Source organism: Saccopteryx leptura, chromosome 2, assembly GCF_036850995.1.
Source record: "Saccopteryx leptura isolate mSacLep1 chromosome 2, mSacLep1_pri_phased_curated, whole genome shotgun sequence".
Lineage (NCBI taxonomy): Eukaryota > Metazoa > Chordata > Mammalia > Chiroptera > Emballonuridae > Saccopteryx > Saccopteryx leptura.
Window position 1 is genome coordinate 320,272,170 of NC_089504.1, and position 25,330 is coordinate 320,297,499.

The 25,330-nt window shown below is 42.1% G+C and overlaps 1 protein-coding gene across 2 annotated transcripts; it reads left to right on the forward strand.

Annotated features, from left to right (window-relative positions):
• Nucleotides 1-440: 440 nt before the first annotated feature.
• On the forward strand, nucleotides 441-23,358 carry CCDC47 (coiled-coil domain containing 47). Of its 2 annotated transcripts, none has more exons than XM_066363046.1 (13): nucleotides 441-628; nucleotides 7,120-7,388; nucleotides 7,833-7,940; nucleotides 8,450-8,624; nucleotides 10,950-11,071; nucleotides 11,320-11,385; nucleotides 12,034-12,135; nucleotides 12,315-12,425; nucleotides 13,555-13,640; nucleotides 15,575-15,633; nucleotides 15,996-16,105; nucleotides 16,332-16,499; nucleotides 21,685-23,358. In XM_066363046.1, exons 2-13 carry the CDS (start codon nucleotides 7,125-7,127, stop codon nucleotides 21,763-21,765), a joined length of 1,452 nt encoding a protein of 483 aa, XP_066219143.1. In that variant the 5' UTR covers nucleotides 441-628; nucleotides 7,120-7,124; the 3' UTR covers nucleotides 21,766-23,358. The 2 variants fall into 2 exon arrangements, with proteins under 2 accessions (XP_066219143.1, XP_066219142.1); XM_066363045.1 differs by having other exon boundaries at nucleotides 443-762.
• Nucleotides 23,359-25,330: the final 1,972 nt, after the last annotated feature.

The window sequence follows — 25,330 nt, forward strand, 5'->3', positions numbered from 1 at the left end:
AGCGCAGGCCGAAGGGCGGAGCCTGGGTCTACGGATCCCGGGAAGCGCCGCGGGCTCCTGGCTTTAATATAGTCTTACAGAATTTCTCGCACACCTCTTAGATACTTTGACAAGGCTCTTCTGCTGGATGAGCAGTGTTTATGGCCTATGTAGGAAGTGGGCCTGGGAGTGAAGAAAGAGTAGCACTGACAGGGAGCCGCCCAAAAATTCCAAGAAAAGGGCTTAGGCCGAAACCTCATATATATAAAATTGTCGATTTCTTAAACTCTGGTCCTTTGCAAATACGAGCGGGGCAACATTTCTCCGCGTGCCTCTAGACACGTGGTCCCTTGGAGCATGGCCACCTTTAACTTCCGGAGCACCAGTTCAGTGCGATGACAACTTGACTGAATCCGACAAGAGAGGGCTGGCATTGGCGTGAGCAGTTCCGGCCCAGGGGCCGGGATTATGTAATTTCCCCAGCAGCCCCACCTCGCCTCCGCTGGGCGGGGGTGGGGGAGGTCTGGCGCGGTCTGAGAAGCTGCGTCCCGCCCCCTCGCCGCGCGTAGGCGTGGAGGGGCCGCACGCAGCCTACGTAACGGATGGTGGAGGCTACGTGAAGAGTGGAGCGGTGTGACTGGACTATCTGGTACAACTGTGTTCTAGAGGCATCAGGGGTACTAAAGCCGCGGTGACCGCACAAGCGGCGGCCAGGCCGAGAGGCCCGCGGGGTAGAGGTGGCAGCCGCGGGAGCTCTGAGCCAGTTTCTTGCCCCGGGTACAGGTATGATGTGGGCCACGACGCCTTAGTTGGGCCAGGCCGAGTGGTCACTCTGAGTTGCGTGGCCTAGCCCCGTCCCTTTTCCCACCCAACCTCCTGAGTCAGGCCTGTGGTGACATGCATGCATGGGTCTCCTTTCTTTCCCACTTCTCCCGACTTTCTTAAAATGAACTAGCAGACTCGGTCTACCCAGAGGCCCATTTTCTCTTGGTATTCCGGATTGGGGTGGTTTTAACGGTTTTGGGGAACTTCCCCACAGATCTGTGAGTAAATGCCAACCAGAAGGGCAAAGTTAGAGGAAGCTTACAGTGTGTACAGTAGGGAGAATGGAGTGTAGACGTTGGGATGAATTGATTCTCCGTCGTTGGGCACTAGACCCTAGTGGTTTAACCGAAGCAACCATCTCTGAAGGTTTCTGACACAAAACGTATTTTAATTCAACGTGTGTGAGGTGATGGGGATGTCTACGTGACTTCAGAAGTCCCATAGTCTGGCTATTGTCAGAAAAGCCTAATTCAAAACGGCAACAAGGAGTGAGTGATTCCCCTACTTACTCCTCTTCGGTTTTAAAAATCCAGGCCCAATTTGTGAGAGACTGCCAAGTGAGCTTGCACAAGAAGATAATCCAACCAGACTTGTTAGTGCTTATGTTCCCTGCCCAGGGAGTCTCAGTCAGGACTTGTGCATTTGCCAGGGTCTTGTGCATTTGAGAAATAAATTGACAGGTGGAGTAAAGAGATCTGAGAGGAAAGGCCAAGACATAAATGGCTTGTATGATTTTAACCTAAATAACCTTTAAGGAGCCCTGTTACAATGCTGAGTTATCTTCGAAAAGCTTTTATGGTGTGAACATTCTAATTAGAAATCTAATTTGAGCCTGACCAGGCGGTGGCTCAGTGGATAGAGTGTCGGACTGGAATGTGGAAGGACCCAAGTTCGAGACCCCAAGGTCGCCAGCTTGAGCGCGGGCTCATCTGGCTTGAGCAAAAAGCTCACCAGCTTGGACCCAAGGTCGCTGGCTCAAGCAAGGGGTTACTCTGTCTGCTGAAGGCCCACGGTCAAGGCACATATGAGAAAGCAATCAATGAACAACTAAGGTGTTGCAACGAAAAACTGATGATTGATGCTTCTCATCTCTCTCCATTCCTGTCTGTCTGTCCCTATCTATCCCTCTCTCTGACTCTCTCTCTCTGTCTCTGTAAAAAAAAAAAAAAAAAAGAAATCTAATTTGAAATGATCAGACCTTTTGGCAGGCAGTTAAGATAATTGTGTCAGTGTTAACCTTTAGATGCTTCTATTTGAAAAAATTTAAAACACCTGAAAAAGGGAAATACTACTAAAAATGAAGTTTTTAAGTCTTAAAGGGTTTTCATAAGGTACTAGGGAAGGAAATAATAGAAACTAATATTTATTGAGCAAATTCTATGTGCCACGCACAAATCTCCTATAGCACCCAATGCAGCCCTATAAGGCAATGGTATCTCTTCTTAAGTGAAGAACAGGGAATTTTAAGTAGCCCAACATCATATGACTAGCGAATGGTAGTGCTGACATTAAACCAAGTCTAACTACACCATAATGCTTGCTCTTTTTTTTTTTTTTGTATTTTTTTGAAGCCAGAAACGGGGTGGCAGTCAGACAGACTCCCACATGCGCCAACCGGGATTCACCTGGCATGCCCACCAGGGGCGATGCTCTGCCCATCCTGGGTGTAGCTCTGTTGCAACCAGAGCCATTCTAGCGCCTGAGGCAGAAGCCACAGAGCCATCCTCAGCACCCGGGGCAAACTTTGCTCCAATGGAGCCTTGGCTGCAGGAGGGGAAGAGAGAGACAGATAGGAAGGAGAGGGGGAGGGGTGGAGAGGCAGATGGGCGCTTCTCCTGTGTGCCCTGGCCGGGAATCGAACCAGGGACTCCTGCACGCCAGGCCGACGCTCTACCACTGAGCCAATCTGCCAGGGCTCTTGCTCTTTTTTATGTTTCTTCTACTTTTGACTGTAATAAAAGATTATTAAAGGAAGCTATGGATGTTTGAGGACACATCCCAAAACTTTTTGAGGTTGGTTGGGAAGGCAGCTATGTTTTCCCCATAAAATGTTTCCTGGTGCTAACTCAAAGATCAAATATTGGAAAGGATATACTATATGGCATTTCTCAAATTACTTGTGTCTCAAAATTTATGAACTTTGTCCGGTTCAAAGAGTATTTCTTCAGCAGCCATGGGTTGCAAAGTATTGGGCAACTTTGATAGTGAACTAATTCCTTGAAGAATTTATGGTATTGTAAATATGAGATATGGAGTATTCACTATCCCAGATCATCTTGAAAGAGTAGTACATACTCCCTGTGCCACCTGCTCACTTCCATTAATACTGAACTCCCTGCATTCTCGCTTCCATCCTTACCACTTGCCTATAGTTGCCAAAACTGATTTCCATATTAACATTTGGAAAATTTCGGCCCTTATCTTACTTGAACTTTCTGCAGCTATTGAAACACCTCAGTTTCCTTCTTAGAAATGTGCTTCTCCTTTGACTTCTATAATGCCACTTTGACTGGAGTCTCTTCTTTTTCTCTAACCATTTCTTCTTAGTTTCCCATTCCATTTCTTCCTATTATGCCCACCCTTTTTTTTTTAGCTGTTAATGATTTATTTCAAAACTTTTATTTAACCTTACTCTTAATACCCCCTGCAGAATCTCATTCATTCTTATACCATCTCTTATTTCCAGCTTAGATTTGTATCCTGAACTCCAGACTTATATTTCTAACTATTCCCTCTGTAAGATAGATTATACCTTTTAGGGATATAGTGAAAATTAAGAGATAAATGCTGCCCTGGCCGGTTGGCTCAGGGGTAGAGCGTCGGCCTAGCGTGCGGAGGACCCGGGTTCGATTCCTGGCCAGGGCACACAGGAGAAGCGCCCATTTGCTTCTCCACCCCTCCGCCGCGCTTTCCTCTCTGTCTCTCTCTTCCCCTCCCGCAGCCAAGGCTCCATTGGAGCAAAGATGGCCGGGCGCTGGGGATGGCTCTGTGGCCTCTGCCTCAGGCGCTAGAGTGGCTCTGGTCGCAACATGGCGATGCCCAGGATGGGCAGAGCATCGCCCCCTGGTGGGCAGAGCATCGCCCCATGGTGGGCGTGCCGGGTGGATCCCGGTTGGGCGCATGCGGGAGTCTGTCTGACTGTCTCTCCCTGTTTCCAGCTTCAGAAAAATGAAAAAAAAAAAAAGAGATAAATGCTAATCATCTAACATATTGTTTAGAAACACTCCAAATTTTTCAACAGGTACCAAATTTAATTTATTGCCTTTCTCTCAGTATTTTCCTCCGTTATTGTTCTTTATCTCAAGGATGACTTTGTCCAACTATTTTTTTTTGTCCAACTATTAATTAAGCCAACACTTGGACTCACCTACATCTTTTTTTCCCATATTCTTTATATCCAAAGATTTTATGCTAACAAGTGTAATTCTTTTTTTTTTTTTTTTTTTTTTTTTAAATTTTTTTTTAATTTTTATTAATTTTTAGAGAGAAGAGAGAATGAGAGAGAGAGAGAGAGAGAGAGAGAGAAGGGGGAGGGAGGAGCAGGAAGCATCAACTCCCATATGTGCGTGCCTTGACCAGGCAAGCCCAGGGTTTTGAACCGGCAACCTCAGCATTCCAGGTTGACGCTTTATCCACTGCGCCACCACAGGTCAGGCACAAGTGTAATTCTTAAAACTGTCAAATCTGTTTTCCTGTTTGTTCCCAATATCATTGCCAGTTCAGCCCTGTTTTTTCTCTAATTATTTCAACCATGTATTTTTCCTGCCTCAGGTGCCCTTCTCCAGTTCACCTTGTGAATGAGCTGTCAGGATTGAATTACAAATCTGATAGTGTCCCTCTCCTACTTAAATCCTTTAGTTGATTCTAATTATCTAAACTTATTAGTGTGGTGCTTAAGTAAGAATCATTATGATCTGGCCCCTGCTGGCCTTTCTAGCTCCATTTCCCCCTCTTGAGTCTATAAACCCAACATCATATCAAACTCCTAATAAATGTTTTTTTAGGCCTTCATGCTTATAGCTGTTCCTTCCTCTACAGTGCCTTTTCTGTCTAATGCCATATCACTCTGAAAGCACCCAATCTGGTCTTATTTCGGAAGCTAAGCAGGGTCTACAGTACCTTTTCCTGGTGCAGGAACCATGCTTTTTATTTTATTATTTTATTATTATTATTATTATTTGTATTTTTCTGAAGTTGGAAACGGGGAGGCAGGCAGACACCCGCGTGCGCCCGACCGGGATCCACCCGGCATGCCCACCAGGGGGTAATGCTATGCCCATCTGGGGCGTTGCACGGTTGCAACCAGAGCCACTCTAGCGCCTGAGGCAGAGGCCACAGAGCCATCCTCAGCGCCAGGGCAATCGCTGCTCCAATGGAGCCTTGGCTGCGGGAGGGGAAGAGAGAGACAGAGAGGAAGGAGAGGGGGAGGGGTGGAGAAGCAGATGGGCGCTTCTCCTGTGTGCCCTGGCCGGGAATCGAACTTGGGACTCCTGCACGCCAGGCCGACGCTCTACCACTGAGCCAACCGGCCAGGGCCGCTTTTTATTTTTTAAAGAACTTTTTCTTTTTATTACAAAAGCACATCATAGGAAAATTAGAAAATATAACAAAAAATAAAGGCATAATGCCCACAATACTACCATACAAAATAATAATAATTTATATGTAGATGTATGTGTTTTCTTAACATTTTTGTTTAAATGTATTTGCTTCTAAAATAATGTGGGTTCTGATTTAACTTGTAACAATTTTTAATTTAATGGACAAAAAGTAAATTTGTTTTTTGTATGTACTGTAGTTTAACCAAAGAATTTCAAAACTTTTACTATTGTAAGAAAAACTGGAGCATTTATCCTTGAAACTGAATTCTTGTGCAAATTTATGATTATTCAGGAGTCATGTTTTACTTCTCTTGGCTTAGTATCTGACATGGTCATATGCTAAGTGAAGGTACATTTGACTAGATATGGTAGGATCATTTTATGAAGAGCAGTGAAAGCCAGAGTTTTTATATTATATTCTGCAGGAATTCCTTAGCTTTTTTTTTTTTTTTTTTAAGATTTTATTTATTTATTCATTTAAGGGAGGAGCAGGAAGCATCAACTCCATATGTGCCTTGACCAGGCAAGCCCAGGGTTTTGTTTTTTTTAAAAAAAACATTTACTTATTTATTTTTGGTATTTTTCTGAAGCTGGAAACGGGGAGAGACAGTCAGACAGACTCCCGCATGCGCCGACCGGGATCCACCCGGCCCGCCCACCAGGGGTGATGCTCTGCCCACCAGGGGGCGACGCTCTGCCACGACCAGAGCCACTCTAGTGCCTGGGGCAGAGGCCAAGGAGCCATCCCCAGCGCCCGGGCCATCTTTGCTCCAATGGAGCCTTGGCTGCGGGAGGGGAAGAGAGAGACAGAGAGGAAAGAGGGGGGGGGGAGTGGAGAAGCAAATGGGCACCTCTCCCATGTGCCCTGGCCAGGAATTGAACCCGGGTCCCCCGCACGCCAGGCCGACGCTCTACCGCTGAGCCAACCGGCCAGGGCCAAGCCCAGGGTTTTGAACCAGCGACCTCAGTGCTCCAGGTCGATGCTTTATCCACTGCGCCACCACAGGTTAGGCAGGAATTCCTTAGCTTTTGAAGGTTATTAAATTCTTATGTAATGAAGGTTGTGTTTTAGAAAGATGGTCATGTTTTTTATGGAGAAATAGGGAGAGTTGAGACAGGAAACCAGTTAGGAAAATACTGTGGTTCTTCAGCAGGGGGTGGTAACATGGATTGTCATGGTGGCTTTGGAAATCAAAGAAAGAAACACCAGGATTTGGTGGTTGTTTAGATTTCAAAGGAAAAAGAAAGTGAGAAATTAGATATTTTACTTTTTTTTTCAATAAGTAAGACTGGGAAAATGGGATTGATATTAATATGAAAACAGAAAAATTCAGGTACCTATTGATTTTGAGACAAATTCAGGGGAGAGAGCAGCAGACTGCTGTCTGAGAGGTGGACTTTTTTTGTACAGCCTGTGAATGAAGAATTGTATTTCCATTTTAAAAGGTGGTTCACTCTTTCATGGACTGGCACCAGAGATAGAAAACCACTGAGTTAAATACCTTGTCCAAGATTTTACAGATAAGTAGTGACAGAGTCCAGATTAGAACCTAGGCCCCTTTACCCTCACCTCATTGTTTTTTTATAATGCTATCTGAAATTAAGAGAAAAGCAGGAGAGAGTCATAGATATGTTTTTTTAATTGTTTCCAAATTTGATTGGTATGTGTAGAGTAGCAGTCCATTTAGGGTTTATTTTTTAACTCATTTTTAAGGTGCAATGAAAGTCTTCCACGCTGTCTGTGTTGTCCTTTTGGTGTTCGGGAGTGTCTCTGAAGCCAAATTTGATGATTTTGAGGATGAGGAAGACATAGTAGAGTATGATGATAATGACTTTGCTGAATTTGAGGATGTCACAGAAGATTCTGTTACTGAACCTCCTCAACGAGTGATTACCACTGAAGATGATGAAGACGAGACCACTGTGGAGTTGGAAGGACAGGATGAAAACCAAGAAGGAGATTTTGAAGATGCAGATACCCAGGTAAGGTTCTTTTTCATTGATTTGGGAAATTGGAATGGAAGGATGGGAAAATTTGTAACTAGTACTTTACACAAAGACCCAGGTCTAGGGAGACCTTTGCTTTATGGTATCTTGATTTGTGATTAGTAGCTAGAGCTGTTCTAAATGTTTTGTGGAGTGTTCCCACCTTTCACATTGATGGAAGAATGAATTGTATTTTTCTCCTCTATGGAAAGCCTGTTGGGGGGAAGGGGTAGATAATAGATTCTGTGTGTGGGTAGGAATTATATCATTTAGAACTCAAGGTTCAAAAGCATGGAGAGTCATCATTTGTTAAAAACCTGTAATATCGCTGTGTTCTGTGCTTGCTCCTTACATGTTTTTCTCTATAACTGTTGCCCATAAAAATGAGATACAATTGCTGGAAACATTTGTAGGGAAAAACATTGTGCCTCATTTTTGTAGGAGGGAGATACAGAGAATGAGCCATATGATGATGAAGAATTTGAAGGTTATGAAGACAAACCAGATACCTCTTCTAGCAAAAATAAAGACCCAATAACAATTGTCGATGTAGGTATACAGGATTCTGAATTCCAAAGAAACCAACAAAAATATCTTGCTGTTGTTAATCTTTGAAATATTAGTGACATATAGCTGGTGTTGGTGTAGTATTGGGAGCTGTGGAAGAGTTTGACATCAATTCTTCTGATAAAACTCCACACCTAGAGAAACAACCCCCGTGTTTTTGTTCTAGCATTCATAGTTTTATTTATCAAGGAATGATGAACAGTAGACACTGGATTTATTTTGGTGTGGGACTCAGAATCAAGTTTAATATGAAGAGCTTTCCTTTATTTATTTTATCCCATTTGACTGTCCTCACATTTCCTTAAAGAGTCTTTACAAAGCCAACTTGGAAAATCAAAATGGGGCTAATTTTCAAAGTATAACCATATTTAGTGACAGTTATCTAAAGTATCTACTTCTGTTTATAAGTTTTCTCATTCTCCTTCATCCCATTAGTTCAACTTCAGCCTCAGCCTCAACCAACATTAAACAGAATAATTGTTCTTCTTTAGGTTCCTGCACACCTCCAGAACAGTTGGGAGAGTTATTATCTAGAAATTTTGATGGTGACTGGTCTGCTTGCCTATATCATGAATTATATCATTGGGAAGAACAAAAACAGTCGCCTTGCTCAAGCCTGGTTTAATACTCATAGAGAGCTTTTGGAGAGCAACTTTACCTTAGTAGGTAAGTTAGACTAATAGAAGTCCTGCTGCGGGCTTGAAAACCATCTAGTAAGAACTGTTTATTCCTGCACTGGCCAGTTAGCTCAGTTGGTTAGAGCGTCATTCCCATACACCAAAGTTGTGAGTTCAATCCCTTCATGTCAGGGCACATACAAGAATCAACCAATGCCTGACCTGTGGTGGCACAGTGGATAAAGCATCAACCTGGAATGCTGAGGTCACTGGTTTGAAACACCGGGCTTGCTTGGTCAAGACACATATAAGAAGCAACTATTTTGACTTGATGCTTCCCGCTCCTCCCATATCCCCTTTTCTTTCTCTCTAAAAAGAAAAAAAGAAAATGAATCAACAATGATGGCAAGAATAAGTAGAACAATAAATTGATGTTTTTTTTCTCTCTCTCTCTCCCCCCCTTTTCCTCCCCTTACCCCCCTTCTTTCCTCTCTAAAATCAGTTTAAAAAAATATTTTTTAAACTGTTTATTCCCCTTAGTGTAAGCATCTAACTGCTTTCATGGACTGCCAAAGAGGATGCTTTTGTATTTTCTTTCAAGGATCCCATTTTTGTTAGGATTTTTATACTACATAATTGCGTTTATGAAATAATTTTCTCATGTCATTAACCAACAATTACTAAACAGCTTCTGATTTGGATGAGATAATCAGTGTTATCAAAACAAATCGATAAAAGTCTGGCTGAAAGCAAGGAATTTTGATCTGATCTGTGGTGGCGCAGTGAATAAAGCGTTGATCTAGAACACTGGGATCTCAGGTTCAAAACCCTGGGCTTGCCCAGTCAAAACATACAGAAAGCAACTACTGAGTTAATGGTTCCCACTTCTCTCTCTCTCTTTCTCTCTCTTTCTCTCTCTTTCTCTCTCTAAAAATCAATAAGCAAAATCTTTAAAAAAAAAAAAGAAAAGAAAGCAAGGAATTTTCACATATTGAGTAGCTTGATAAAAGCTTTCAAATCTTTTAGAAATTAGAAATCTCTCAAAATTCCCTCAGATTCTGGGCACTTGCATCTCAGATTCTCTTAAGAGGTGTATGCTGAAGTACCTTAGGGAGCCGCTGTAGTTGTGGAGTATAGGGAGTAAGGTGTTACCTCTGGCATGTAACAGTTTGTTTCCCTTTAATACAGTAGCAAGCAAGTAGCCATCTGCTCTGCTCTTCAGCAGACTGTTTCCGTGTTTTGCTAGGTACTTTACCTATAGTTTCTTATTTATAACAACCTCAACTGGATAGTTTCTGTTTTCCTAAGGAAGGAACTGAAATCCAGAAATGATGAAACTTAGGCTATTCTGTTGCAACTGTAATATTAAACTTAGTCCACTTGCTTTCAAACTCCATGTGCTCTCTGCTATACCTTGTTATTTCAGTGTATTTTCTCACCTGGAGGTCAGGAAAATAACAAGCAGCCTTTAATGCCTTCCATGTCTGGTTTGTTTTCTTTTGGTATATCAGTCGGCTTTACCTTGTGAGGTTGAACAATCTCTTTTATACACTTAATGAAATGAGAAAATGATTGTAAATTGAGCTTTTTTTGGATCTCCAATATAGCTCTTAATACTACTGTTATAATTTTGCTGTTGGAAAAGTAAACTTGGTTAAAGTGAACTCATAGGAAAGTTAAACAGTTCAAAGTAATGGTATTTTTTATTCACTTTAAAGGAGTATTTTGTTTTTAATTTTTAGGAGAAACATTTAAACTGATTTGTCCATTTTGTATCTACTTAAGAAATTTATACTCCTAGCCTGACCAGGCGGTGGCACAGTGGATAGAACGTCAACCTGGGATGCGGGGTACCCAGGTTCAAAACCTCGAGGTTGCTGGCTTGATTGCAGGCTCATCTGGCTTGAGTGCGGGCTCACCAGCTTGAACCAGGGGTCACTGGCTTGAGCAAGGGGTCATTCGCTCTGCCTTAGCCCCTCGGTCAAGGCACATATGAGAAAGCAATCACTGAACAACTAAGAAGCTGCAATGAAGAATTGATGCTTCTCATCTTTCTCCCTGCCTTTCTATCTGTCCCTCTCTCTGTCTCTGTCCAAAAAAAAAAAATTTATACTCCTAGCTGATTGTCATTAACTAACAAGTACATAGACATAATGCTAGATAGAGTCTACTTTTCTTATGGAGACAATAAAGAGTTATAAAAGTAAACAGAAGGATAGCCATCTATTATCATCTCTGTCCAAAGGAGAGTTCTATAATATAGCAAAGTATTGCCACTGTAAAACTATGATCATTGTGAGATCAGAGTGGAGGGAGGATATGGTAATTAGTCCCCAAGATTTTCAGGGAGTCATATTAAGTGGTTTACCGCTAGGGGATGATGGAACAAACAAAGAAGCCACAAGCACAGGAAAGCTGAACCAGGAGAACGAGCACATCTACAACCTGTGGTGTTCTGGTCGAGTGTGCTGTGAAGGGATGCTTATCCAGCTCAGGGTAAGTAGGGAATTTCTGGTACAATGTATCTGTCTACCTTTTGTTTTTTCTAATGTGATTCCAGATCCTCCTAGTATTTCATCATTTCATGTTTGACTTAAAACGAGGTCTAAAATTAATCTTTCTACTACTAACTGGCAAATGTCAAATATATCTGAAGCATCTGATTCCCCCTCCAGGATCTTTTCTTTGTAGTAAGTAGAAGTTAAAACGTTTTCTTGTTTTTTGTTTTGTTTTGTTTCTCCCAGTTCCTCAAGAGACAGGACTTACTGAATGTCCTGGCCCGGATGATGAGGCCAGTGAGTGATCAAGTGGTATGTATTCTTCCTGCTGATTTTCTCTGAACAGACAAATTCTTAACTTCTTAGAGCTTATTCCATTTTTTGCTTGGATTCTTCCTGAAGTTTCTGATAACTTATGTCCTTTGCCAAAAAATGGACCCTTTTCTATTTGGACAGACCATCTTCCACTCAGTGTGCGACTATTGTAGGGGATGATGTGATTAGGTCAGTCAGAAGGATAATGTCCCTTTATTTTATTTAACTTTTAAAATTTTTTTTTTAAATTTATACATTTTAGAGATGAGAGAGAGGGAGAAAAGGGGCAGAAAGTATAAACTCCCATATGTGCCTTGACCAGGCAAGCCCCAGGTTTCAAACCAGTGACCTCAGTGTTCCAGGCCAATACTTTATCTACTGCGCCACCACAGGCCAGGCCAGGCCAGGATAATGTCCTTTTTGATTAACAGGAAAGTCAGCTGATTAGGGATCTCCTGCTGTATAACACAGCAGAGTGGTATCCATCACACATGGGAGTGGTATCCCATCATGTTCACAAGTCCTGCTCACATTGACAGGCAGGATGTATACCCCACGGGGTGGGAAACTTGGGGGCCATCTTAGAAATCTTTCTAAAACAGAACATAACAGGTGAGTTATTTGTTTATTTGTTTGTTTTTTAAGCAAATAAAAGTAACCATGAATGATGAAGACATGGATACCTATGTATTTGCTATCGGTACTCGGAAAGCCTTGGTACGACTGCAGAAAGAGATGCAGGATCTGGTATGTCGTGTTGTTCAACTCAAATATATGTAGAAACTGTGTCTATTTATTACATAGACATTCAGCTCCAGAGCATAGCATAATTAACCACTTTGAAATAGGTCAGTACATATTCTCTTGAGAAGAAAAAGTCGGTGCATATAAAATGTCGTCTTACTTTCAATTACTTCTTTCTCTAGAGTGAGTTTTGTAGTGACAAACCTAAGTCTGGAGCAAAGTATGGACTGCCAGACTCCTTGGCCATCCTGTCAGAGATGGGAGAAGTCACAGAGGGAATGATGGATACAAAGGTAACTGCTATAGAAGGCATACATTTGCAGACTTGGCATTAACAGGGCACTCTCCCTAAGAGTCACACTGTATAAGTTCTTCATTTTATGACAATGCATTAGTTATGTATACCTTTCCCACACAAATATTAAAATACTTCCTTTAAGCAATAGATTAACTTGTAAAAAAATTTTGGTTAGTGAAGATGTTCTCTAAATCAAGAGCAAATTGTTCTAGGATTGCTGATAGCTTTCAGGTTTTTTGTAAAGGGCTACAACTTTAATATTTATCACTATGACATTTAGGCCATTATTTTAGCTTCTACTAGTATAAGAGAGATATAGAGAGAGCCATTTTTTTCTATTGGTTGTATAGTGGTAACAGCATATCTGTAGGATAGCTCAAAGACAGTTATAAATGTAAGTTCAAGGTGATGTGTTTATGAAGAATCTCCCGAAGTTATTTGAGATTTTATCTCCATGCTTTTATTTAGAGCATTATTTTGAGACATATTTTTAGCTGCTCAATAAGAACACTTTGAGTATTGGTATTACTCAAGAAAAGGTACTGGCCCTGGCCGGGTGGTTCAGTGGATGAAACACTGTTCCAGTTTGCTGAGGTCGCAGATTCAGTCTCTGGTCAGGGCAAGTACAAGAAGCAATCAATGAGTGCACAACTAAACGGAACAACTTAAGTGGAACAATGAGTTGATTCCTCTCTCTCTCTCTCTTTCTTCTTCTTCTCCCACCCTGCCTCTTTCCTCTCACAATCTCAAATCAATGGAAACCATTTTTAAAAAGAAAAGGTACTAGTTTTAAGTAGAGAGATTCCTTATCTTATTTAAATACAATTTTTAAATTGATTTTAGAGAGGGGGGGGGAAAGCATCGATTTGTTGTTCCATTTATTTATGCATTCATTGGTTGATTCTTGTATTTGCCCTGATTAGGGATTGAACCCACCGCCTTGGTGTTTTGGGACAACACTCGAACCAAGTGAGCTGCCTAGCCAGAGCCGAAATTTAATTTTTAAAAACTTTAGCCTTAATGACATTGTACAAAAGTGAGGAAGATTGAAAAGCAAATATCTTTATGAAAAAAGAGAAATGCATCAGACACTACTTTAAAAAAAATAATTTTCTCTATTTCAGATGGTTCACTTTCTTACACACTATGCTGACAAGATTGAATCCATTCATTTCTCAGACCAGTTCTCGGGTCCAAAAATTATGCAAGAGTACGTATGAAATAAACATATTGAACACGATTTTCTTTTTTAGCATTCTCTGTTGAAGCCACCTGCAAGGTGCTTCTACAGTAGCCCTTACTAAATGAGTGAGAGAAGTTCATGACTCCCGTATTTTCTTTTGCTTTTGACTACATGTGTCATGAAGGTAGCTAGAAACCTATGGAGTCAGACAAGCCCCCAGTTTGCATGTATCACTGGATGTGTGCATCACCTACTCAATGACCTGGAAGAGAATTTTACAAAATGGCTAGTACTAAGAAAATGCAATTGTTAATCTCTTTGTTTTGTAGTTTAGTTCTTTTTTTTGTTTGTTTTAATTTATGATACAAATGTATAAAGTTTTATTTCTTTAATTTTTTTATTGACTTGAGAGAGAAAGAAGCATCAACTTGTTGTTGCACTTAGTTGTTCAGTTTTTTAGTTGTGTACTCATTGATGCTTCTCATACATGCCATGACCAGGGATTGAACTTGCAACCTGCACGCACTAGAATGGTGCTCTATCCACACAGACACTTGGTTAGGGTCCAAATCTATGTTTGATTAATTGCAAATCTGGCCTTTTCTGGCTTTCTTCATTCAATATTGGATGATTATATTCTTTCCTATTTTATTATCAGATGCCCTCAATGCCCATAGTTCTAGGTATATAGTAATATTTTTTGAATGTACATATACTGATATTTAATTTGTTGTTTGAATTCATATCCCATTTCAGGAGAGCATACTTAAGTTTACCCTTGGTGAAGAAATGGCTCTGACCTAAATTTTTGGTTAAGGGCTAGTCTTTCATCAGCTGTGGAATTGCATACAAAGCCATTCTTGGTTTTCACTTCTGTCAGAATTACTTGGGTCCTTTTGCCTCTGGGTATTGTTGCCTTGCTCACATCAATATTAACACTGTGGGCAAAGTACCATATTATTGTAACCATGGAGCCTTTTAGGGAGAGGGGAGCGAAACTAATAGTCAAGGATTACAAGGGAATCTTTGGTGAGCCAGAACTAAGTTATATATGCTATAGTAGATTGTTTCTAAATTTATTCTGAGCCTGGCTCAAAATAAGATGCTTCCTTATAGGAAGGGAGATAGGAGTTAGAAATAGAACATTAAAACCCATAAAAATAAGCAAAAATTTTATTTAAAATATAGGTCTTACTAAAAAATATATATATATAGGTCTTACTAAAAATAAAATAGGGGCCTCGTAGTTAAATATAGGCTCATTTCTGGTTCCTCAGGTGAGATGGAATGTAACTTGCCTGGAGAGGACATCACTGTAGGTGTTCGGATATCAGATAAAGATCACTTGGAAATGCATTTATTAGATAGACAAGGGAATCAGATGACATGTAAAGCTCCTTCAGATTCTGAGATTATATTTGACTTGGGGATGACAAGCCAAATACTGCACTGATTTGTAGGTATCTGTTCATCTCAATGAACTGGGTGACTTAGGTGCATAGTGAACATTTTTTTGTGTTCTGAGTAGCCTTTTCTATTTTTTTTTTTTGTGTGTGTGTGTGTTTTGTTTTTTTTTGGTATTTTCCCAAAGTGAGAAGCAGGGAGGCAGAGAGACATACCCCTTGCATGTTTCCCAACCAGGATCCACCCGGAATGCCCACTAAGGGGCAATGCTCTGCCCATCTGGGGCGTTGCTCCATTGCAACCGGAGCCATTCTAGTGCCTGAGGTGGAGGCCATGGAACCATCAGTGCCCTGGCCAACTTTGCTCCAGTGGAGCCTTGGTTGCAGGAGGGGAAGAGAGAGAGAGAGAGGAAGGAGAGGGGGAAGGATGGAGAAGCAGATGGGCACTTCTCCTGTGTGCCCTGGCTAGAATTCGAACCCAGGACTTCCACATGCTGGGCCGTTGCCCTACTGCTGAGCCAACCGGCCAGGGCTAAGTAGCCTTTTCTTTTATAACAGGGAAGGTCAGCCTTTAAAGCTACCTGAAACTAAGAGGACACTACTGTTTACATTTAATGGTAAGTATTCCATGTCCTGGCTGGGTTCCCTTTTTTCTGAGAAATGACCTTAAGAAGAGTATTGTTCCTTCCTAAGTGAGAGCTGTAAAAAAAGTACATTAAAACTAACCCCGTGCCTGCTTATTACCTTTGGGTTTCTTTAGTAAGAGAAACTTGTATATATTTTAGTTTTCTGCTGCATTTTAGCTGCCTAAGAAATGTGAAGAAATTATTAACTAATGTCACCCCAGTGAATTCAATAAAGAAGAAAAGAAAGAAGTGTGGAAAAAGGAATTTTTTAATACAAAAAAAAAAAGAATTGGGTGACTCATAAGTATTAATGCTGCCATTAACTCAATAGTAAAAATGGCTTTGTTTTACAGTGCCTGGCTCAGGTAACACCTACCCAAAGGATATGGAGGCTTTGCTACCCCTGATGAATATGGTGATCTATTCTATTGACAAAGCCAAAAAGTTCCGACTCAATAGAGAAGTAAGACCTACAGCCTTTATTATAAGTTGGTACCTTTTATTATTGGTTTTTTTCCTCTGCTGGGGTATCACCTATCAAGGATTTCAGTGATTGTATGTTTGCTAATTTACCTGAAAGTGCTAAAAGTGCTAAAGGGGAGTAGTTTTATGAAAGAATATGAAATGGGATTTTACTTCTGTTATATTAAAATGGATTTCTTATGAAACTCTTTGTTTCTTGGGGAAAGGGCAAACAAAAAGCAGATAAGAACCGAGCTCGGGTGGAAGAGAACTTCTTGAAGCTGACGCATGTGCAAAGACAGGAAGCTGCCCAGTCTCGGCGTGAGGAGAAGAAAAGAGCAGAGAAAGAGCGAATCATGAATGAGGAAGATCCTGAGAAACAGCGCAGGCTGGAGGTAAGACAAATTTTTCTTAAAATCGGGGTAAAACTAAGATTTATGAGGACACCTATTTGTACTATATTGGCTATAATTTTGTGGAGGAATGTACACAGGCTAAAAGTTTAGCATCTCAGACTTGGGACATTTAGTTAGTTGAGAGAAAGAAATTAGGAATCTTTTTCTTTTCCTTTTTATTCAATTTATTGGGGGGACATTGGTTAAGAAAATTACACAGGTTTCAGGTGCAAAATTCTACAACACATCATCTGTACACTGTATTCTGTGTTCACTACCCCAAGTCAAATCTTGTCCATCACCATTTATCCTGCCTGTATCCTCCTCTTCCTCTACCACCTCCCCACTGCAGAAATTAGGAATTTTAATAAAAGCTAGCATGTGTGCCCCATGGTCCAAGTAAACTTTTTTTTTGACAGAGACAGAGAGAGAGTCAGAGAGAGTGACAGATAGGGACAGACAGACAGGAAGGCCAATGAGAAGCATCGATTCTTCGTTGCAGCACCTTAGTTGCTCAATAATTGCTTTCTCATACGTACCTTGACTGGAGGCTCCAGCAGAGCGAGTGACCCCTTGCTCAAGCCAGTGACCATGAGGTCATATCTATGATCCCACGCTCAAGCCAGCAACTCCTCGCTCAAGCTGATGAGCCCACCCTCAAGCCAGCGACCTCAGGGTTTCAAACTTGGGTCCTTCACATCCCATTCTGATGCTCTATCCACTGTGCCACAGCCTGGTCAGGCTAAACTTTTTTTTTTTTTTAGAGAGAGAGACAGAAAGAGGGATAGACAGGGACAGACAGACAGGAAGAAAGAGAGATGAGAAGCATCAACTTATTGTTGTGGCACTTTAATTGTTCATTGATTGCTTTCTTATATGTGCCAGTTGAGCCAGTGATCCCTTGATCAAACCAACGACTTTTGGGCTCAAGCCAGAGACCATAGGGTCATGTCTGTGACCCCACACTCAAGCTGGTGAGCCTGCACTTGGCCAGATGAGCCCGCGCTCAAGCCGACAACTTTGGAGTTTCGAACCTGGGTCCTCAGCATCCCAGACCAATGCTCTGTCCACTGCACCACCACCTCATCAGGCTATGCAGCCTTCTTTATAAATAAATATGGCTTTTTAATGGATACACTGAAAGACTTTACCTGGAATCATTAACAGACATAATGCCTTTCATTTTCCTATGAAAAAAGATCTCCAGTTTTTTCTAGGATTTGAAACTACAATAAGTTTAAGAAAAAGGAAGTCCCAGCCTGACCAGGCAGTGGCACAGTGCAGTGGTCCCCAAACCCTGGGCCGTGGACCGGTACCAGTCCATGGGCCATTTGGTATCGGTCCGCAGAGAAAGAATAAATAACTTACTTTATATCCATTTTATTTATATTTAAGTCTGAACGATGTTTTATTTTTAAAAAATGACCAGATTCCCTTCTGTTACATCTGTCTAAGACTCTTTTTTTTTTTTTTTTTGTATTAAGTTGGAAACGGGGAGGCAGTCAGACAGACTCCCGCATGCGCCTGACCGGGATCCACCCAGCATGCCCACCAGGGGGCGATGCTCTGCCCATCTGGAGCGTGCTCTGCTGTAATCAGAGCTATTCTAGCGCCTGAGGCAGAGGCCACAGAGCCATCCTCAGTGCCTGGGCAAACTTTGCTCCAGTGGAGCCTTGGCTGCGGGAGGGGAAGAGAGAGACAGAAAGGAAGTAGAGGGGGGCGGTGGAGAAGCAGATGGGCACTTCTCCTGTGTGCCCTGGCCGGGAATCAAACCCAGGACTCCCGCACACCAGGCCGACGCTCTACCACTGAGCTAACTGGCCAGGGCCTAAGACTCACTCTTGACGCTTGTCTCAGTCATGTGATACATTTATCCATCCTACCCTAAAAGCCGGTCCGTGAAAATATTTTCTGACATTAAACCGGTCCGTGGCCCAAAAAAGGTTGAGGACCACTGGCGCATTGGATAGAGAATCAGACTGGGATGCAGAGGACCCAGGTTCAAAACCCCGAGGTCACCGGCTTGAGTGTGGGCTTACCAGCTTGAGCGAGGGGATGCTGGCTTGAGCGTGGGATCATAGACGTGACCCCATGGTCGCTGTCTTGAAGCCCAAGGTCACTGGCTTGAGCAAGGAGTTACTTGTGTGTAGGCCCCTAGTCAAGGCACATATGAGAAAGCAGTCAACAACTAAAGTACTGCAATGAAGAATTGATGCTTTTTTTTTTTTCACCTGACCCGCAGTGGCGCAGTGGGTAAAAGCATCGACCTGGAACACTGAGGTCGCTGGTTCAAAACCCTGGGCTTCCCTGGTCAAGGCACATATGAGAGTTGATGCTTTCTTTTTTTTTTTTTTTTTTTTTACAGAGACAGAGAGAGTCAGAGAGAGGGATAGATAGGGACAGACAGACAGGAATGGAGAAAGATGAGAAGCATCAACCATCAGTTTTTCATTGCGACACCTGAGTTGTTCATTGATTGCTTTCTCATTCATATATGCCTTGACCACGGGACTTCAGCAGACCGAGTAACCCCTTGCTCAAGCCAGCAACCTTAGGTCCAAGCTGGTGAGCTTTGCTCAAACCAGATGAGCCCGTGCTCAAGCTGGCGACCTCGGGATCTCGAACCTGGGTCCTCCGCATCCCAATCTGACGCTCTATCCACTGCGCCACCGCCTGGTCAGGCAGTTGATGCTTTCTGCTCCTCCCTTCCTCCTCTCTCTGTCTCTGCCTCCTCTCTCTAAAATGAATAAATAAAATCTAAAAATAAATTAATTAATTTAAATAATTTTTTAAAAAAGAATTGATGCTTTTCATCTCTCTCCCTTCCTGTCTATCTGTCCCTATCTGTTCCTCTCTCTGTCTTTGTAAAAAAAATAAAAAGGAGGTCCTAGAACTTAAGTCAGAAGTGAACTAACCTCAATTCTATCATGTAAAAGTTACATAACTTGTCTGACCAGTCGGTGGCACAGTGGCTAGAGCATCAGCCTGGGATGCAGAGGATCCAAGTTCAAAACCTTGAGGTTGCCAGCTTGAGCGCAGGGTTGCTGACTTGAGCATGGGAGCATAGACATGATCCCATGGTCACTGGCTTGAAACTCAAGGTCGCTGGCTTGAGCATGGGGTCATTGGCTCTGGTTGAACCTCCCAGCCAAGGCACATATGAGAAAGCAATCAATGAACAACTAAGGTGCCACAATGAAGAATTGATGCTTCTCATCTCTCCCTTCCTGTCTGTCTGTCCCTATCTGTTTCTATCTCTCCTTTCTAAAGTGAATAAAGTATTTAAGAAAAAAGAAGGAAGGAAGGAAGGGAAGAAGGAAGGAAGGGAGGGAGGGGGGAGGGGAAGGGAGGGACCCTGGCCTTGCCTGGTCAAGGCACATATGGGAGTTGATGCTTCCTCCTCCTCCCCTCTTTTCTCTCTCTAAAATGGATAAATAAATGTATGATTCTGATAGAGGGGAAATGGTATCTCATTCATTTTTCATTTTTTGAATTATTGAAGATGAACATTTCTTTCACATTTATTGAGATTAACTATGTTAACAAAAATAAATTCCTCTTAACTGTATACCATATTCTGTATATTGGTAGTTTTACACTTGTGTCTAACATAATTTGGAAAGGCATGGATCATGTTGAAGAAAGGATGACTGATGGAGGTAGGAATTGGGACAGTGGGAAGGGACCGGCTCAAATATTATATCTTAAGGTTTTCTGAACTGCAGTACAAATTCTTGGCAAATACTTTTTTTTTACAGAGACAGAGAGAGAATCAGAGAGAAGGATAGACAGGGACAGACAGACAGGAACGGAGAGATGAGAAGCATCATTAGTTTTTTTGTTGCGCATTACAACACCTTAGTTGTTCATTGATTGCTTTCTCATATGTGCCTTGACTGCGGGCCTTCAGCAGACCAAGTAACCCCTTGCTCAAGCCAGTGACTTTGGGCTCAAGCTGGTGAGCTTTTGCTCAAACCAGATGAGCCCGTGCTCAAGTTGCTGACCTCGGAGTTTTGAACCTGGGTCTTCCACATCCCAGTCCGACACTCTATCCACTGTGCCACCACCAAGTCAGGCTTTTTTTTTTTTTTGTATTTTTCTGAAGTGAGAAGCAGGGGCAGGGAGGCAGACAGACAGACTCCCCACATGCGCCCGACCGGGATCCACCCAGCATGCCTACCAGTGGGCAATTCTCTGCCCATCTGGGGTATTGCTCTGCTGCAATCAGAGCCATTCTAGCACCTGAGGTGGATGCCATGGAGCCATCCTCAGTTCCTGGGCCAACTTTGCTCCAATGGAGCCTTGGATACAGGAGGGGAAGAGAGAGAGAAGGAGAGGAGGAAAGGTGGAGAAGCAGATGGGCTCTTCTCCCATGTGTCCTGGCCGGGAATCAAACCCGGGACTTCCACCTACTGGGCCAATGCTCTACCGCTGAGCCAACCAGCCAGGGCCTAAATACGTATAATTCTTATGATGAAAGTTGAGCTTGTGTTTCCTGGGTATAGAAAAAATCAGACCAGAGCCCTGGCCGGTTGGCTCAGCGGTAGAGCGTCGGCCTAGCGTGCGGAGGACCCGGGTTCGATTCCCGGCCAGGGCACACAGGAGAAGCGCCCATTTGCTTCTCCACCCCTCCGCCGCGCTTTCCTCTCTGTCTCTCTCTTCCCCTCCCGCAGCCAAGGCTCCACTGGAGCAAAGATGGCCCGGGCGCTGGGGATGGCTCTGTGGCCTCTGCCTCAGGCGCTAGAGTGGCTCTGGTCGCAACATGGCGACGCCCAGGATGGGCAGATTATCGCCCCCTGGTGGGCAGAGCGTAGCCCCTGGTGGGCGTGCCGGGTGGATCCCGGTCGGGCGCATGCGGGAGTCTGTCTGACTGTCTCTCCCCGTTTCCAGCTTCAGAAAAATGAAAAAAAAAAAAAAAGAAAAAATCAGACCAGACTCACAAAGCCAGCTTAAATGTAGTAGTATTTAGTTTCTTTCTTGAGATTTTAGTTATCTTTGTTTCATTTCATGTTAATTTTTACCAACATAGATATTAGCAATTTTTATAACTATCTTCTGGAATGTTATTTATGGTGCAATCTAGATGTTTTTTATTATAATATAGGCAGTATTCTAGTTTTTATTTTTTATTTTTTAAACATGCTTGGAGCTTAGTTTGGATTCTTTCTCTCTCTTTCTGTTGTAGGAAGCTGCCTTGAGGCGTGAGCAGAAGAAATTGGAAAAGAAGCAAATGAAAATGAAACAAATCAAGGTGAAAGCCATGTAAAGTCATCCCAGAGATCTGAGTCCTGATGCCACCTGTGAGCTCCGAATCCACAGGAAACATAAAAAATGCCCATTTATTTCTCATTTTGAAGTTCAAACACTCCTAGTGACAGAAATCCCTATTTCATCATCTGTTCTGTTTTTGGTTTGGAGTTAAAGATACATTGGAAGGACTCTGTTTTAGTAATTTTCTTCTAGATAATCAAATTATTTTGATTATTTTATGAAAAGAATGATATATGAACTCTATATAGTTTTAAGACACTTTTAAAATTATCACATGAATCATCAGTGCTTTTAGTGCTATTATATTTGAAGAAATATCATGAAATTATAGCTATACCATTAGATTATTGCTTTTTGTTTAAACTAGGCTGTTGAAACAGCTATAAAGAATGACTCTAAACCAAGATCCCACAAATAACTTGGAATTGCACAATAAACATTGCTTGGTGTTTTCTTCTGTGTCTAAACTTGTCAAAAAATAAAATTTAAAACACTATCTGTGGTATTGAAATTTCAGAGACTCAAAACAGTGTAGTTCAGTGTGTGTTTTGTAGGTGGGGGGTGCTGATGACAGTATTATAGGATATCTGTAGACTTTATGATGCTGATATGTACATGGAAAATTCTAGGTATAGTACAGGAGCACAGTTTTCTCCTTATCTGATACCATAAGCTAATGACATTGTGAATGCTGTATTTTAAGTGATTGTATGTTTTTCTTGAATAACAAATGCATGAAAAAATTCACTGCTTCACCTAGAGCAGATAGTGGTCTATGTGAAGTTACAGATGTTTCCCTTCTTGGTTGCTGCACCCTATTGGATGTTCGTGGAGAAGCCCTGTTCTCTGTGTTGTGGCTGTGTCCCTTTGCTTCTCCTTATTTTATCTCTTCCACATCTGAGGATGGGTATGTTCTTTCAAAGAATAGCCATGAATATGCATAAATATACTTTTCAAAATGAGCTTTCCTAAACTATTGAGAGTTCTTTCTGCTGCTTGAGGAAGGAACTCTTGGGGGAGAGGCCCATCTGCACGAGCATTTAGCTTGTTCAGATCTCTGCATTTTATAAATGCTTCCTACTAAGAAAGCATTTTTTAAGTCACTGCTCGTACCAGGTGATTTTTGCCAGGGAGGGAAAGGGTTGGGGTTTTTGGTGGGAGATGAGTGGGCAGGTGTATTTTTGCTGATGCTTTCTGTGCAAGTGTGTTTTGAGGCAGTAACAGTTGCTGTGGAAACAGAATGTGTTGCTACCTTTGTAACTGCATGGAAACTTTTCACATGAGTTTTTCTCTGGGTTAATGCAGAAATGTGTCAACTGGGAGATACAAATGTAATTTTTTTTAACAGTTCATTAAATTATTAAAATAAAAATAAATTTTACTGCTATATAATTCTAGAATTAGCCTTGTTTTACAACCTTTAAAACACATTTTAGAAATCAAAATTGATATGCTTAGCTATCTTTTGAATAATAAAAGCTTTCTTAAAGTCCCACACATTTGGACCACGGCAGCTAATTTTGTAATTTAAACATTCATATGAATGGTAACCTATGGACATATATTAAACTCATTGACAAAAATCTCAGAGTACCGCCTTTACTTTTCTGTGGTTTCCCTACAACAGTATAAGGCCCTAGGAATATTTTTTCTGTTCAATAAAGATCAGCACTGCCCTGGCGGATAACTTTGTTGATTGGAGCATCATCCTGAACAGAAAGGTGGTAAGTTTGATTCCTGGTCAGGGCACATGCAGAAACAGATTGTTGTTTCTGTCTCTCTCCCTTCCCACTTCCTCTCTCTAAAATCAATAAATAAAATTTAAAAATAAAAATCAGCACTGAAATGCTTTTTCTTCAAAAGAGTTGGTCTTGACAAGGGTCCCTTAGTTGTTGCCAATTATTTTAAAAATGTTTTATATTTTTAGAGCCCCTTGTGTTATTAATGGGCCCCTCCTTGAAGTCCCCCTCTTGAGTTAGGACACCATTATTCTAGGAATGAGAGGACAGAGAGAGGAGAATGTCACTGTCACACCTTGGAAAACCACTAAGCCCTCCAAAATTTGCAGTACTAAAAGAAGCACTGGACTGGAAAATAAAACCTGGCTTTTAATGCCAGCTAAACCAATAATGAGCCTGACTAGATGGTGGCGCAGTGGATAGAGTGTCGGACTGGGATGCAGAGGACCCAGGTTCGAGACCCCGAGGTTGCCAGCCTGAGCACAGGCTCATCTGGTTTGAGCAAAGCTCACCAGCTTGGACCCAAGGTCGCTGGCTTGAGCAATGGGTTACTCGGTCTGCTGTAGCCCCATGGTCAAGGCACATATGAGAAAGCAATCAATGAACAACTTAAGTGCCACAATGAAAAACTGATGACTGATGCTTCTCATCTCTGCATTCCTGTCTATTCCTCTCCCTGACTCTTGCTCTGTCTCTGGGGGAAAAAAAACACCACAATAATGAATCCTTTCACTTTGGGCAAGTTACTGACCTCTTTGAGTCTCTGTTCTGTTCCTCCTACAAAGTGAAGATAGTAATTATTTTCTCTACCTACCTTGTAGGTATGTCAATTTCAAGAGATAGTATCTGTAAAATTCTCTTCTAACTAAATTATAGCACTTTAAAAATAAAAGATTAGGCCCTGGCCAGTTGGCTCAGTGGTAGAGCGTCAGCCTGGTGTGCAGGAGTCCCGGGTTCGATTCCCAGCCAGGGCACACAGGAGAAGCGCCCATCTGCTTCTCCACCCCTCCCTCTCTTTTTCTTCTCTGTTTCTCTCTTCCCCTCCCGCAGCCAAGGCTCCATTGGAGCAAAGATGGCCCAGGTGCTGAGGATGGCTCCATGGCCTCTGTCTCAGGCACTAGAATGACTCTGGTTGCAACAGAACAACCCCTCAGATGGGCAGAACATTGCCCTCTAGTGGGCATGCCAGGTGGATCCCGGTCGGGCACATGCAGGAGTCTGTCTGACTGCCTCCCCGTTTCCAACTTCAGAAAAATACAAAAAAATAATAGTAAGCCTGACCTGTGGTGGCGCAGTGGATAAAGCGTCAACCTGGAAATGCTGAGGTCGCCGGTTTGAAACCCTGGGCTTGCCTGGTCAAGGCACATATGGGAGTTGATGCCTCCAGCTCCTCCCCCCCTTCTCTCTCTCTGTCTCTCCTCTCTCTCTCTCCCTCTGTCTCTCCCTCTCCTCTCTAAAATGAATTAAAAAAATTTTTTTTTAAAATAATAGTAAAAAAATAAATAAAAGATTATCTAGGACTATTTTCCAAGTGATGTATTTTTGCTTTACTGTCATGTTTCTCTCAATGAAAACCAAGCAGGTCCTCTGAGAGTTCTCTATCTGCAAAATGTGCGGGAGAGCAATAGCTTATAATTGTTTCCTGAGTAATAAAGCTTTTCTTGTCAGGCACGGGATGTGAAATCTTTTCTTCAGATGGGACTTTAGACAGAAGGAAAACATTGGTGTTTTCATTCCACTCATCCAGCAGAAATGGGCAATGTGAAAATTAATTAGAGCAGTATCTATAAAAACCTATTTTGGTGGGAGGGGTGAAATACT

Coding starts and splice junctions, on each gene's coding strand:
- CCDC47 (XM_066363046.1), top strand. CDS start 7,125: ATGAAAGTCTTCCACGCTGTCTGTGTTGTCCTTTTGGTGTTCGGGAGT. Junction 12,136..12,314: donor AGAAAGAGATGCAGGATCTG/GTATGTCGTGTT, acceptor TTCTTTCTCTAG/AGTGAGTTTTGTAGTGACAA. Junction 15,634..15,995: donor ACTACTGTTTACATTTAATG/GTAAGTATTCCA, acceptor TTTGTTTTACAG/TGCCTGGCTCAGGTAACACC.